Consider the following 16466-nt stretch of genomic DNA (forward strand, 5'->3'; position numbering starts at 1 on the left):
CCCTTGAGAACACTGGATGGCCAAGCAAACACAGAACACTAAAAGGTATCACTAGATAGCACTGAAGGTCTAGCTGAAACTTTCAGTTTTGGGCTAAAGAAACAGCAGTGTGAGTACACACAAACACACAATATTAAGGGAATTGTCCAAACTCACATACTATCTAGTGGTAGAGAGGATCAAAAACTAGGTTTTCTGAGTCTAATATCACCAGTTTTCTTTCCTTCCCATTATATATTGGTGCATCACATACTATCAATATAATCTACTTAACTCATGGACCTGTTCATTCCTTTTAATAAACCTTTCTGATAAAGTAAGTGTAGCATACCATGCTAGAAGCTCTGGGGCATAAAAGATAAATAATATATCATGTCCTAAAAGAACTTTCCATGTAGTGTCAGAGATAAAATTTGTATATAGATAGCCCTAATTTTTGAAAGTGCTAAGAGGAATAAGAATGGTACAGATAAAACGTTATGCAAATTCAGAAGGGTTTGATGAGGAAGACATGGAATTTCAACTGAACCTTAAAACATAGATAGACTTGAGATGTACAGAGATAGAGAAAAACAAATTAAACATCACTGTTATCAAATATCTACTCTTTGGACGAACAATAATTCATCTTTTAGCACTCCTAGAGTTAAGGTAACCTACTTCTAGTTTATCTAGGAATTCCATGGTTTTACTACTGAAAGTCTCATGCCTAGGATTCCTCATAGGACCAGGCAAACTAGACTAGTCAGTTTGTCAACTAGCTAGAGTGACCATTTTCATAAAGAAAATACAGTCAGACAGGCAGACATGAATGTCTGTTAATTTCTAAATAAACTATTGATACATCTGAGTTTACTTATTTAGATCTCAACCAAAATTAGCAATATTTTTATATTTTGCCTAATGACAACAGTTAAGTTATACTGTATTTAGCTTAGAATTCCTAGCTGTTTATAACCTTTACTGTGCTAAGAAGTGTACTTTCTGTCCCTAGGGGAGAATGACACCAGTTCTGCGCTTCTTCTACCAACAGGTTAAACATGGGAGACTATGCAATGTCTTCTCCAGATTTTTCAAACTGGAGTGAAATAGGCATTTTCCCCACTATCAAATACAGGGCTATGAGGTGCCCTAGGTCTCTAGTAGAGAGAAATACATCCAACATACAAGGACAAGGAGGGACAGAGGAAAGAGACAGGTTGCTAAGGGCAGCTTAACCCCAATTATATGAACAAATGATTCTGCCTCATTTTCTTTTAGACAAAAAAAAAAGCTTGATTTAATTTTTCATCACTTGGTACCAAAAAAGTATGTATCACAAATGATACTCACTCTGACAAAATAATGGCCAATTTTCAAAACTATTAATCATCATTCATATGTTCACCATAATTTCAAGTTTTTAATCTTATCGAAAGCATTTTCTTTTATTCAGCCATAATTTAAACACAGCTTTCACCAATACCCAGTTAGGTTATTTTCATCTGGGTAAGGCCCAGGAAGTTCCCTTTGTTTCAGTACTTGAATCTGTTCCTGGTGGTCCTGTATTTTAAGAATAATTATATTTTATTTTCTCAAGTTTAAATATATAAATTTTAGTGGTACAGTGTTGGTGACATTGGCTGATTTTGACAAATTTAAACAGTTTCAATAAGATAAACACTCTGACTTTATATATTCTTATAGCCATGGTACAGACCTACCTCCTATCATAACATGATACGATAAGATTGTTATTTGTATATTGTTGCCAAAAAGGTTAAGTGAAATCAGATAACACTTAGATTCTGATACATATAAACTGAGATTATTAAGCATGAAAAATACTTATCTTCATTAATATACAGACCTGTGTGCATGTAATAACACTGAGTGAATGAATGAGTAGATGAATGAATAAATGAAAGAACAAACATCCACTGAACAACAACAAAACAAATTGTGTTTTATGTATCAAACTGGAAGCAAGGTGGAGACAGAAATAGATTTGAACTTAAAAGTGTTTTCTGTATATTGAAATTAACCAACAAATAGGCAGCATAACTCCCTAATCCCTGGAGTCACTATAAAAAGCTTAACAAAATACTAAATTGTTAAATACAAAAGTCAACCAAACAGTGACTCCTGTAGTGTGCTACTTACCCTGGTTACGTAACAATGACGAATTCAATCTCAGCATGAATATTCAACTATTTGAAATAACCAGTCATTTTAATTATAATATAATAATCTCAGAACAAAATGAGTTGAAAAAATTTACTTAATAGTGACTGATAGCCCTGACTCTGGTGATGCATTCTGCTCTACGTTTGGTGTGCAGAGCTAGCACACAGAGCAGTAGTAGAACGAATTAAATCTATTCCGCCTGGCACTTGGCTAATGGTGTGAAAAAAATAAATTTTTAGAAGAGTAAAGAATTTCTCTGCTGGAAGACAAATCCATGGTTGAAGAAGCAGTGGCTGCTTGACTTTTCACTGACTCTCCGAAGCCCTGCTGCATCTGTGGTAGAGGCAGAGAACTCTCAATCAGCCACATAAATCAGTCAGTCAGTACACTGCCTCCTACCTCCTTCCTTCCCCAGGCACTCTGCAGATTCTGTTGCTTCTTTTCAACATGTGGTTGTATCTATCCATTTTGTTCAATTCTATGTCTTTAGTTATGCAATTCACCCTTGTCTGCAGGTCTGCCCCGTCCTGTTCCTTTCATCTGCACAGGCCCAGGAGGCAGTACCAGCGTCACCTCCCCAGCTCTGTTATCACTTCCCCCTGTACCTTCCAAGGTGGCACTAGTCAACAATGATCCTTCTTCCCACTAAACACCTGCAGCACGTACAGAAAAACCCTCATTTGATAAAAACCTAATGCAAATAGGATACTTAAAGGCTCTAGCAGATTGCCAGAAACAACATAGCCAGCTAAAAAAAAATATCAGTTTTCTTTTATTTCTTCATTTGCTATTGTACTATATGCTTCAACTTACTTAATTCATCATTTTAGGTGTATGTCCTACCTTCCTTCCTTGAGGAGAGGGACATTCATATTACATCCCTACTTGCAGTTATATTACATACTCACAAACATGCTCCATAAATGTAGGCTAGAAAAGGGCATAATTGCTGAATATCCAAAGAAAGAATAAAAGGTGTTTAACTGTATGTTTAAGTTTAAAAATAGTTTAGTAGTCAGAAGAAAAAACAATGAAATTTTTTGATACTTTCTCACTCTTTTGATTAATAACATAAAGAGAAAAGGAATAAAATTAAAATATTTACTACTTTTACTACTTTTATTTACTACTAAGTAGTGCCTTGAAAGCACTACTTAGTTTATCATTTCAAAGAAGCAGTCAGAGTAGCAGAAAATCCCCAACATGTCCAGAGAATTAAGCCAACAAAACGTTAATGTCTATTAAGATTTGGAAAGATACCTGAATGGACTTACAAACAGCAAATGTGCAGAACTTTCTCTGTTCTTTCCTCTTTCTTCAAGGGGATAAACAGCCAAACTAATTTGATTTTTTTAGATTTTATAATGGATTGAAATCCTGAGGGAACTAACAACAGATGGATGACTGTGTTATTCTAATTTCAGCTACCTTAGGGTTTAGCAGGCTGTCATTTTAAAAAAGACAATCAATTTTTCATTTCAAGAAACAAGAAAAAACATTGAATATATCTATCCAGCATTTGCGTTAAAACATCCTTTATATCAAGTTTTTGTTTATTTGAAGTAAATAAAATGAAATTTTGTAACAGCAAAACATTGTTTCACCAGCCAAAAAATAAATGATAAGTGATGAGGATATCTAAAGCCATGGGAAGAAAACAATACAAGCAACAAACTTAGCATATCATAATAATAAATATTAAACAACAGATCAATAGGAAGCCACTTTGTTTTTGTTGTACTATAAAATTCCAGTGGATAGTTGTTCAACTGGAGCCTTTAAAAAATTTAAATTCACATTCAGGATTTATCTGCCTAGATACTACATTCAAAAAAGACAATGTGTGGTGGGTGGGCTGGAATGGGAGTAAGTGGGAGAAAGCTGTACTTGAACAATGATTAAAATAAAATTAAAAAAAAAAAAGACAATGTGTGATCTCTGGCTAGTGTGGCCCAGTGGACTGAGTGCCAGCCTGTGAACCAAAGGGTTGCTGGTTTGATTCCCAGTCAGGGCACACGCCTGGGTTGCTGGACAGGTCCCCAGTACGGGGCACAGAAGAGGCAACCACACATTGATGTTTCTCTCCCCCTCTTTCTTCCTCCCTTCCTCTCTGTCTAAAATAAATAAACAAACATATAAATAAGTAAGAAGAAAAGTAAGTAAATAAATAAGTAAATAAAAATTTTTAAAAAGACAACCTGTGAGATATCCCTTAGCACAATTTAAAAGTATAACAGGGGGCAGGAAATACATCAGGTTTTTGAGTGTTTAGATAACACATGTAGCATAAGTTTAATTTTATTAGGATATCTACAGAAAATACAACCCAATAAAACAACGTGCCTTGGGTACATTGAAAGCTGCAGACATTAGAGATTTTTATGCTAAAGACTGGGGAGAGCGCCAACCTGATCATGCAAATCTCCATGATTACTGCTTACCGATTTCCTCTCTTACTCACAGACTTAGCGTGATTCCCTGTATATTTTTCCTGTACATTTTCAGGTTTGTTCATGAAGTTATAATTTTCCTCACAGATGATTTTCTTCCAAATTAACTTCACAATTTCTGTATTCTTTCCTATTTACCTCAATTCTTGATTTTAAATGTAATTATTATACCTACTTCAGAGAGTAGTTGTGGTGCTGAATAACATAATACAAGCCAAGTGCCACAGAGCACTAATTAACTCACAAGAAGTACTCAACAGTTACCAATTCCCTTCACGTACCTCAACTTCTGATTAATGCTACCTTGTATTTTCCTCTCATTTCATTGTTTTTTATTTTCTTATGTTCTCTTTTATCCCTTTCCCTAATCTACATTAGATGTTACTATGTGTAAATAATTAGGTATATGCTCATGTGTGGGTTTGTAATTATCAATATATTTACAATTGTTATACAAGTGCACTTGTGTGAATATAGATGCTTAAGCATTAGTATATATATTTAATTCAGTAAAAATATATCAAATGTTATATTAAAGATACAAAGGAGTTTGAGACCTATTAGAATAACTTAAGCTAGTCATATATAATATAATAAATATCAAAATAGTAAAGCAAATGCAATAGGAGAACAGAGAAAGGATATATATTTAGGGAATATACCTTTCCCTAAATTCCTGTTTGGGAGTGGACGGAAGATGACATTCTAGCTACAACTTTACAGCTGAGTTGGACATTCATTGTATGGATGTTATGGGAGGGAAAAGTTTATCCAGAAAGAATGGTAGGAGCAAACATTCATTGATATGAATGCATGGAATTTGCTTGGGCAACAGTGGCTAATAGGGCTAGAAAGATAGGCAGGGACACATGGGAAGTGCATATATACGTATAATTTTATGGAGATATGATACATAATATCTAACTTGCAAAACTAACACCTATTTGAACCATGGTTTCTTCAGCAAAGAAGTCATGTCACCCTTATGAAAAAGAAATGCAATATTCCTTGATGATCTGTTGTCTGGAGTGCATGCTACATCTCTGCTTTCTTCACCATCTCTTTGTTTACCAATCCTGAGTACTGGATATTCACCTTTGGCAAATTTCAGTTCTGTATTTTACCTGATTCTTTACACAGTTACCAAAATAATCTCCCTAAGGTACAGATGAATCAAGTAAAGCTTCTGCTCAGAAATCTTACATGGTTTACTCTATTGCCCATTAAAATCAAGACAAACCGATTGGTACAGTATACAAAATCTCTCTCATTCATTCTTTTATCCACTCTCTCTTTTGCTTGTCCAGCATATATTGACACTGTTATTCTAGGTGCAGAGGATACATATAATAGTTAAGACACGGAAACTACTTTACTGGCTGTTACTGTCAAGTAAAAAATTAGACATTAAGTCAGAATATGATGCAAATTGGCTTTATACACTAAGCTAATGATTTAATAATTTGTTTTTCCACCCAATACCTTTCCCTAAATTCCATATTCAGATATGTAGCATATCCTAAGCATGTCTAGTTAAATGTGTACAAGGTATTTAAAACTTAACATAAAAAGTAAGTTCTTAAATCTCCTCAAACCTATTCTTTTCCCATTCTTCTCCATCTCAATGTATGATAATTCCATCCTTCCAGTGACTCAGATCAGTAACTTCATCTTCTTTGATTCCATCTTTCCTTTATCTCATATATATTCCTTTATCTTCCTATATTCAATTCATTACCCACTTATGCTGGTCCCATCTTCAAAATATACCCAGAGTCCAAGTACTTCTCACCATCTCCACTGACATCCTCACCCACGCCACTACCATTTTTCATCTGGATCTTCTCAAAAATCCTCTGTCTCCCTGCTTTAACACTTTGTCTTCCTTCATTCATTTCTCAATACAGCAAACATTGTGATCTTTTAAAAATGTAAATCAGCCCTGGCTGGCATAGCTCAGTGGATTGAGCGCGGGCTGCGAACCAAAGTGTTGCAGGTTTGATTCCCAGCCAGGGTACATGCCTGGGTTGCAGGCCATGACCCCCAGCAACCACACATTGATGTCTCTCTCTTTCTGTATCTCCCTCCCTTCCCTCTAAAAATAAAAATAAATTAAATCTTTAAAAAAATGTAAATCAGAGCATGTCAATCCTATGTTCAAGACCCTGAAATAACTCTCACAATCCTCCTCTTTATGACTTCCACACAAATAATTCTGCCCCCTTATTTCTTTTCAGCCATACTATTACTATTCTTCCATGTCATTCGCTGAAATTCTCTTCCCTTAAAAATATCTATATATCTTGCACCCACTTCTGCTGTCTGAACACTATTTAATATTGTAACCCTCACCCTCAGCTAGCACTCCCTAGTTCTCTTCCCTGCTGTGTAATTCTCATCTACTGCCATTCCATCTGACATACTGAATCTTTTGCTTCATTATCGTCTATGTTCCCACCAGAAGGTGAACTCTGTGAGGGCAAGATTTGTTTCTCTCTTTTGTTCAATCCTGTGTCTGAATGCTTAAAAAAGTTCTATTACATAGTAGAGGACAATATCTATCTGTTGAATAAATGAATCTGTGTGTGGTGAAGGAGAGAGGAAGGAGCTGGCAGTGCTGCTAATAGTTTAGTGTTCCTGAAAAATAAATAATGAGGCATGGAAAGAAAAGGATAACAAGAGAGAGGAACAATGGGCAAGGCTAATTTAAGGTTTTGGGTATCATGGTAAAACTTTATGCAGTGGTCAGTGGTGAGCTTCTATGGGATAGAAGAACGAGTGGATCGGATTTGGGCTTCAAAGGTCACTGTAAAAGCAGCATAAAGAATGTCTTTCAAAAGAAATCAGACTCCGGTTAGACACCCAAGTAAAGAGGCTGTTGTCATACTCTAGGCAAAAGGTAATGGTAGCCTGAACTAACATAAAAAAGAGTAGAAATCAATATAAGTGGATAAATTTGAGATATATTCAGAACACAGAACTAACATGGTTTGGTGATTGGGAGGAAAATGTGAACCTAAGAGAGTTTATCATTCCTCAGTTTCTAGCTTAGACAGGAGATGACTGTGGTGCCCACCGAAATAGGCAAGGCAGGAGGAGGATATGTATCAATACGGTATGATAAGGAGAGGTCCCTGTTGGACATTCAGAATTTGAGGGTTTCTGAAACACATCCAAGTGATGTTTACCTATTAAGCAGTTGAAATATGAAAATAAAACTTGTAAGTAGATCTCTGAGTAGAAGATGTCATCAATATATGAGATTCGTAAAATAGTATGAGCAGATGAGATCACCAGAGGATAGTGGTTTCAGTGAGAAGAGTGGAAAGCATTACCTTAAAGAAAAACAGTTTTTAAGAGGTCAACAAATAAAAAGAGCTCAAATAGAGTTAGAAAGTTACAAGGAAAACCAAACATTTGCACGGAAGAGATTGAATACCTGGAATGTACAGGAAAGATTCTTAGAATGAGAAACTTGTGCATATTTGTAATCTAATTACACATTTCTATGAAATAGTATGTATTTGCACATCTTATGAAATATTATCTATTATCTGTTTTCAAAATTCAAAATGTTTAAAATGTACCTGTATATTCTACTGAGGGGAAGTAGCATTCCGATGGGCTTTCAGAGAGATGAAGCACAAAATTTTCAAGTAACTCTACTAAAGCTGTAATATATAAAGAATAATTAGAATATTAAAGGACATGAATCATATGTGATAATGCATCTCAAATCACAGACTAGTACATAAAAATCATCACAACTTATTTAGTTATGCCCTTAAGGGAGTCCAGTTCAAAACGCATACCACTTTAATATTGTTAACACTGTTTCTGATGTAAATTAAATTTTAATAGCTTCACTGAGAACCTATGAATGTAGAGCTAGAAAAGAATCACATTTTATCTTTAGAGTCTCTATGATTACTTCAGAATTTGCTAAATGGTTTCAATACAGAGAGAAAATTATCACTAATAAGACTATAATATATCATCATAATTATTCACACATACAGAAAAAGTTATGTGAACTACAAGATCAAGATCAACACATAGCTCAGGTTCCTTTCAAAACCAGTACATATTATGTGTATTATATGCTTTGTGACTGATGGCATCTGTTTAGGGCAACCAGATCAAACAAAAGGTTGGCAGGGGTTAGGGGAAAAAGAAATGAATGGATAGGCAGAGCACAGGATTTTTAAGGCAGTGCAGCTCTTCAATTCACTGAAAATAACACTATCTATAACTCCAGGAAATTAAATCATGTCATGAAACACCTCTTAACTTTAAAGACAAATTAATTCTAGGATATCACTATCCAGAAAGTAAATTATAGAATATTGCTTTATCTTATATAGATCTTAAATGAAAGATCTGGCATCTCTATAAAGGACTTTAAAGTATGAGCCTTTTCTTTTTAATTATATTTATCCTCTGAGATTGGACTATGACATAGGCTATAAAATCAAAATCTACAATATTCACACACTAAAAAGTGGCGTGGGTTTTCTGCCAAGGAGAAGCCACAGCCAGACTGCTCAGGGATCCGTGGGCACCGGCACTGCTTTCCCTCCCACCGGCTGATCCTGGCCATCACAGCAGCTGACCCCAAAATTAGGACAGCTCAATGTTTGTAGACAGGCAAAACTTCTCTTTTAAAATATGTTATCACTGTTAGCATATTGGCAGATCACAAGTAAATTACAGTTATTTCCAAATAAATTCATCTTCATGTAAACATCAGAAGTCTGTTGCTCGAAAACGTGCGTATTCAAAAACTTACCGTGATTCTCTCTAGTAATGCATTCCAAACACTTCACAGTCTTAGAGCATCCAACCATATCCACTTGTCATACAAAATATTTTAAGCACAGTCAATTTTTCTCAATGTTCTTACATAGTTTATGTTTGCTCTTTCTTCTTTATTTTTTAAAAACTTATTGTGTACAATTATAGATTCACAGAAAGTTGCAAAGACAGTACAGAGGTAAAGAACTTCCTTTATCCCTCCCTTTAGGGTAGCTCTGCTAGTGACAAATCCTTCATCTGAGAATGTCTCGATTTTCTCAATAGTCCTGAAGACTATTTCCCATACATGCAGAATTCAGGTTGACAGTTCCTTGTTTTCAGCACGTGAATGATGCCATGCTCTTCCTCTGTCCTCTATCTTTTCTGGTGAGAAGGCCACTGTCACTTGCATTGATTATCCTCTGTAGGTAAAGTGTTTCTCTCTCTGCTTTCAAGATTTTTATCTTTGTCTTTAGTTCTCAACAGTTTAAACATATTGTATCTTGGTGTGGATTTCTTCAGGTTTACACTCTTTGGGTTTCTTGATTCCATAGGTTTAAGTCTTTGGCAAATTTGGAAAGTTTTCAGCCATCATTTCTTCAAAGTTGTAGTCCCAACCTCTGCAGGATTCCAATGACACAAATATTAGATGTTTTTGAGATGGTTCCACAGGTCTCTGGGGCTCTGTTAATTTTTCAATCTATTTCCTCTCATCTTCACATTCTCTGATTCTTCCCTCTGTTCCCTTGGTTTTATTGTTGAACCTATCCATTGAGCTTTTAATTTTGGTTACAGTATTTTTCAGTTCTAAACTTTTCTTTTGCGTTTTCTTTACTTCTTCTTTGCCGACACTTCCTGCTTTTAAATTTGTTTCATGTGTTAAACAAATACACGCGTGGAAGGGAAGGAGAGGTTGCATCCTAGTTACCACCAGATTGTGGTGAAAGTCCTCACTCTCTACCTAAGTCTCCTCTGAAACCATCCAAGCAGGAGGAGGCAGGGGTGCCTCATTGCTGCCGGGTGAGGATGGATGTCCAGGCTGCACACCAGGTTTAGCAGGGAGGATTTTCTGTGGTATTTGGCTAAATTAAAGTGGTAACTCTCAACAACTCTCAACAAGTTTTCTGTCGTGGTACGCTAACATTTTCCTGGTCCTCTGGCTGGAGAGAGCAGGCTTTTATCACCCACCTCCCCCTGTTTTTTTTCTGCATCTGTTGGCACTCTTAATCACTCAGTCTAGGATATGTGAGGTGAAAAAAAACCCAGGCACCTCTGAGATGTTCCTTGGGGACCTAAGGTCCCTTCCCAGTCTGTCTTCTTCTCTTCATCTTCCAGAGACATATTATGTTTGTTTTATATGTGATGTCCAGAGATTTTAGTAGCACATAGTAAAAGGGGCAAGGGAAAGCACATCTACTCTATCTTTCAAAAGTATACGTCACCTTTACTTTTTTCAAAATGACTATTTAGTCTCCTTAAAGTCTGAATACAAGTTTCATCATATAAATTAGACTGTCATGTACATTTTCACTTGTTTTTAAATTTCTTGGTCTCTTTGAAATAATTCCTTATATTGTTTACCATGTAATTGGTATTACGAATGAGAGAATTATCTGACTGTGTCAATTACAATTACTTTATAGCCACAAGTAGATAGAAGATAGGCCAATTCAGTGTCTATGGAAATGCAACAACCTTAAGAGTACTACTTGGGTATGTTAGCAATACTGAAGCACAAAAGGATTCAGAAGGTGACAGAATAATGAGGAATTGTGCTGAATTTCTCCTTCCCCTGGTTGCTTATCCCAAGAGAGAGGCTATGAGAAAAGTAGCTTTAGGTGTCATTGGGAGAACATTGCTGAGGATAGACCAATAATGATATATGATGGTGATCACAAGGATAAAGTAAATGGGAGAACAAAAGAATTAATGCTTTTGTCCACGTAGCACTAGCCATTGGGGATCCTCCTTTTAGAACTCAGGCTCTTACTCTCATTGTCATGGCACCTCTTATGCTTTCTTTCATGAGCCTTAATGTCTGTGTCTGCTTATACCAAACAGTCTACACTTTGGCTATATGTCTCTCTTTTTTAAAGTGATTTATTAGTGTTTTGATATTATCAGATGATCTGTATTACAGAAGATTTTGGGTTCCTTACTGTATATTTGAGGTGAAATGTGAGTATCTTCACTAGCTAGGGTCCCAGGAGTTCAAATGAGATTTTTAAAAAAAGCATAATAAAGAATCAGATCCATAGGATCAAATAAGCAGACTTTAAAATTACATTGTGGAAGTACATTTACTGACATGAAAAAATCTATACAATAGTGCACTGAGTGAAAAGACAAGAAAATTGTATAACAGGCATTAACTTTGGGGGGCTAAAAATAAAAACGTAATACTAATATCTGAATGATAAAATTATAATTTAATTTCAGTTTGTTCAATTTGTTTATTTATAATTTCTGCTTTTCCTAAAATGATCAAGTATTAGCCAACAGTAGTCCAACTACTGAATAGTTAATACTTGAATTAAAGTAGGAGATATGGATGAGAAGGAACAGATAAAGGACATATTTAGGAATAAGCTCTGTAAGAATGGGTAACAAAGCGGGGCAGTCAAAGTATAGAAGGAAGAAGCCAAAGAGAACTAGCTTATGCCTTTCAGTGACTGGGTACATGCTGGTGAGAGTAATCAGAAAAAAAAAATGCAAGAGGAAAAATATATTTTATTTTACATTTTCCATGGTATCTCATGTGGAGATAAAATCTAAAATTTGGGAATAAGATAGAAATTTAAACAAATGGTAGGTCAAAAGGGGAAATCTGATTAAACATTCAAAAAATAAAAAGAAATTTAAACATAGCCAGAAGTAAATTAGAAAAAAAAATATATATATACTTTTTTGTTTAGATGTGCTTTTGCCTCATGCCATCTTGTTGCCTTAATCATGTACAGCAATCTAATGTGCACTGCTGCAGCTCAGATTCAGTCCCTAACATTATCCTTGAACTCTGTATTTAAGAGCAGGAAGAACAAGTCTAGACTTCACTGTTGTTACTAAGCCAGGGTTCTTTCAGAGGTAAACAGGGAAAAAATAGTTTAAAAGGACAAAGAGGCCAGCTTTAAAAAAAAAACCACCTCACAGAGTCCAAGTTGTGATAATTTGGGCATCTGAAGGATGCCAAAAATATATTATATGGTTACCCAAAATGTATTATAGTTAGAAAGTGTACCACAGTTTCCAGTGTTGTCTATCATACATGTTGTACACGTCACCTAGCAACTAACTCAAATTGCATGTATCTTATACCAGCATTCTGGTTATAAGTTATGTTATCAATATTAGTAAACAAAAATAGGAAGGCCATACACATTTAATTATTAGGTCTCATATAAAAGATTAATGAGAAATACTGGTTAGGAGATAATGTGAAAAATGCAGAGGCTTCTTTTTACAGGGGGATGAGTATAGAACAGATGTAAAGGTTGGGAAATAGTCATTATAAAATCTACTGTTTAGGATGACTAGACATCAAAGGGTAAGTGAGTAAACTGAGGAGACACCAGAAGTCACTCAATCTACAGGGACCTTTCAGACAACAAGGGCGGGGAAACAGAATTGTGGAATGATCTGTGTTTTCATAAATAAAAAGAGGCAGCTCATGAACACATTTGCAATTAAACCTAATGGAGTATCTATGTTCTCTCCCAGTGCTGAGTAAAATAAACATATAAAAATAACATTAGTTAATTAAGGTTCAATAAACATGTTCTAGTTATTTCTATCTTAAAAAGAAAGGTCTGGGATATAATAGGATGGAGTAGTATGGAGGGGAGACATATACAGACCAAAATAAGGTCATGAGAAGAATAAATCTTACTTATATTTTATTAACTTGATGCGTGAGCTCTGGATCACAGAATAGAAGCAATGGGTTCATTGCTTCTACCAGCAACTCATTACAGTGAGTGCAGGAATATCCTGCAGCTGTACATCCACATTGTCTCACCTGTTCTTATACGCTAAAAGCCTGGAAGGAAAACTCCAGAAATACCAGAAGCCCAAGTTTTAGAAAGCTGGAAATCTTCTCTCCTGCTAACTGTTCAGATAGCCTGGGTTCAATTAGCGGGAAAAACTGCTGATGGACTGTCCTCTCCCCTCACCATTACCACGCAGGGCAGCGGCTGTCTGCAGTGGCAAGGGGCACACAGCCAACAAGGAGCTTCTCAATAAGCTCTCATGAACTGAACGTCCTTTTGTTTACTTCCCTTTGGATTTGTAGAGAAATTAAAACTAATTCATTTACTCATTACTATAATTATGAAAATTATTGACGTACATGGTGTTTACTGGCATTTCAGAGCCAACCAGACATTTTAGGGAGGAACTGCAGAATAGTTGATGATAATCTAAAAATCTTTGGTGCTTGATGGCTGTGGACTGCTTACATTTAAGATCCAAGTTGACCCAGATAACAGAGCCAGACTGTACATGTGCATGCACACACACAAATACATAAATTGGCATGCCTGCCTCATTAAAGCATAAATTTGGTTAATATTTATATATTGATATTACCCGCAAAATTAGTTCATTTTAGTTTACAGACAGGAAACCAATGGTATGAGATATGAGACATTATAAATTGTATCATAATTTATCTAAACCAGTATTATGTTCACCTGTGTTTAATAAATGTTATTTGTCTCTGATGTGTAAAACATTCGGCACTAAAGAGGAAATGCAAAGAAGTAGCACAGCAAAGTGACACAAAACACGAATTTCAGTGTTAGGTTGCCTTGGTTTGTTTCTTGACTATGAACTGGGTTAGACACGTAAAATTCCCAGGCCTTAGTTTCCTAATCCATAGAATGTAGCCTGTCTTTTAAAGTCGCAGTGAAAAGGAACAGAGTTTGGTATAAGCTACTAGAACATGACGGGCATAGAGGGCTAAATCTACTACTCCTGAGAGTAGCTTACAGTCTAGTTCTGGGCACTGTAGCAGGGTAATAAATAACTGAGGGCAAGACTTGTCAGAAGTGCCACAAGATTCCAAGGGAATATGGTTCTCATGGCAAAGTTCTACTTGTTTATCCTATTTCATAGTCACACACATACTTACTACGTTTAAATGAACACTATACCAAGCTACTGCTTTCTCCACTTGTTCTGTGCGTTTTGACATGAGCAAAACTCACTGGTAGTCTATTTTAAATATTCTCTATGATGTAATCAATGAGAATTGATTTATTTATGTATATAAATAGTAAATAGTTTATTTATGTAAATAAATACTTATATATATTTATGATAGGTATTTTATAAATATTTTATGGTAAAACATAGTTCAACTACTCACTTTATACAAAATTTAAGAATAGTATTTGACTTATTACCATAGATATTTATCATATTCTTTAGAATATAATTTCTCCAACAAAATATAAACTTGCTTTTGTTCCCCACTTTTAATTTTATATGATACAAATATGAAAACCATAAAGCATGTTGATAAATTAGACAATTACTTTTAAATTATAGCTTTCAATAAATCTAGCTTATATTAACATCGGAACTTTTAACTTAGACCTTCTTCTTTACTCCAAATGTTAATTAAAAAGTGATGACTTTAGAAAACAAATGTACACTCAAATATATGAATATAAAACAACTTGTTTACTAGTTTAGAAAATATATCCATTCCTTCAAAACAAAATTTCTTTAGGAGTCACTAAATTTATGAGGCAGGAGGTAGCATAATTCTAAAATACATGTCAATAAAAATTCAATAAAATTTCATAAGTACAGCAGTATGATAAATGCAGGTGGGAGCTGGTAAAACCAAACAGTTACCTGGACAAAGATAAATCAGTGTTTCAGCTCTGCTTACCAAAATATATTAGACAGTTTTCAAAAGAATCTTAGTCATCCCAGATTTTAATTTTGGTTTTCCAGCACCACAAGTTTCCCAAAAGTCAGTGGACTCCTTGAATTAGTATTATGTATTCTAGATATCCTGGTCCTAATCTTCAGAAAACAAAGCTTCTATTAATGTAATTTTCATACAAAAAAATACCCCAGAAAAATAAAACAATGCACTCACCACCTCCACTGATCATGTCAGGTTTGGCCTTCATCATTTTGCAAAATTGTCTTTGGCAGTTTTCTATCCACTCAGTTTGTTTATCAGACATCTTGAAGTGTAATAAAATTTTGCTGAGATCATTGTCTAATAAGGAAGATAGCATGTATTATTATAAGACAGGCTAGATACATTGAAAAATAAGGATCAATGTTAAGCATGTAAAACTACAAATTCTAGAAATATGTAGAATAGATATGGCTTTCAAAGGAAAACATTTTTCTGTAATTACATCTTGTACTATCAACTGCTATTTACCACATTTATTATAAACAGTGCTGACGCAGCAACACCAGTTGGTGGAAGGGCTGAAGGGCCCAACCTAGGTACGAGAAATTGGACAGGAGAGACATGCTCAACTGGGGACAGAGGGACCACCAGACTCCTGGAGAGACAACTGTGGTATTTACATACCTGTGGTTACAGATTCTCCTAACCATCAATGGAAGCATGAGCTTTTCAATTTGCATTGTTCACAGTTAAAACAGTGATTTCATATAATGCTAATTGACAAATGTGTATCTGTGATATTATCATGTCTGAGCAGAATAATAATTCCCTTATTTCCCTCCCCAAATTTGGGTCCAACTGAGAAGTAGTTAAGAACAGATAAACAGAATTCAAAATATTAGTGTTAGTACCAAAACAGCTAAATTAGGCACCATTATTGGATCCGCTGCCACACGGACTTCCAAATGTCTCCCCTGAACTGAACAACCGGCTCAGTCACAGACCATGACAGACAACTGAAGGCCTCACCTGAGTGTTCCTGTTACAACAGGTGTGAACACAACCTAAAGAGAGGCCAACTTGAAAGTATAACCACAACTAGGCTAATCCAAGATTTTTCCAGTCCTTCTCCCAAATTCAGCTTTCAAACATTTTTTCCTATTTAACTCAGTGTAGAG

General features: G+C 35.3%; 1 protein-coding gene across 1 annotated transcript in view; it reads right to left on the reverse strand.

Annotated features, from left to right (window-relative positions):
- TBC1D32 (TBC1 domain family member 32) overlaps positions 1 to 16466 on the reverse strand; it is a 176438-nt gene that overhangs the window by 32759 nt on the left and 127213 nt on the right. Inside the window, exons 27-28 of the mRNA XM_045843791.1 lie at positions 15520 to 15645; positions 8204 to 8287 (exon numbers count right to left, since the gene is read on the reverse strand). Of these exons, the coding sequence (XP_045699747.1) occupies positions 8204 to 8287; positions 15520 to 15645 (210 nt within the window). The remainder of the gene's footprint in view (positions 1 to 8203; positions 8288 to 15519; positions 15646 to 16466) is intronic.

This window comes from Phyllostomus hastatus, unplaced genomic scaffold (genome assembly GCF_019186645.2).
Source record: "Phyllostomus hastatus isolate PE091 unplaced genomic scaffold, TTU_PhHast_1.1 phas_contig_40, whole genome shotgun sequence".
Classification (NCBI taxonomy): domain Eukaryota; kingdom Metazoa; phylum Chordata; class Mammalia; order Chiroptera; family Phyllostomidae; genus Phyllostomus; species Phyllostomus hastatus.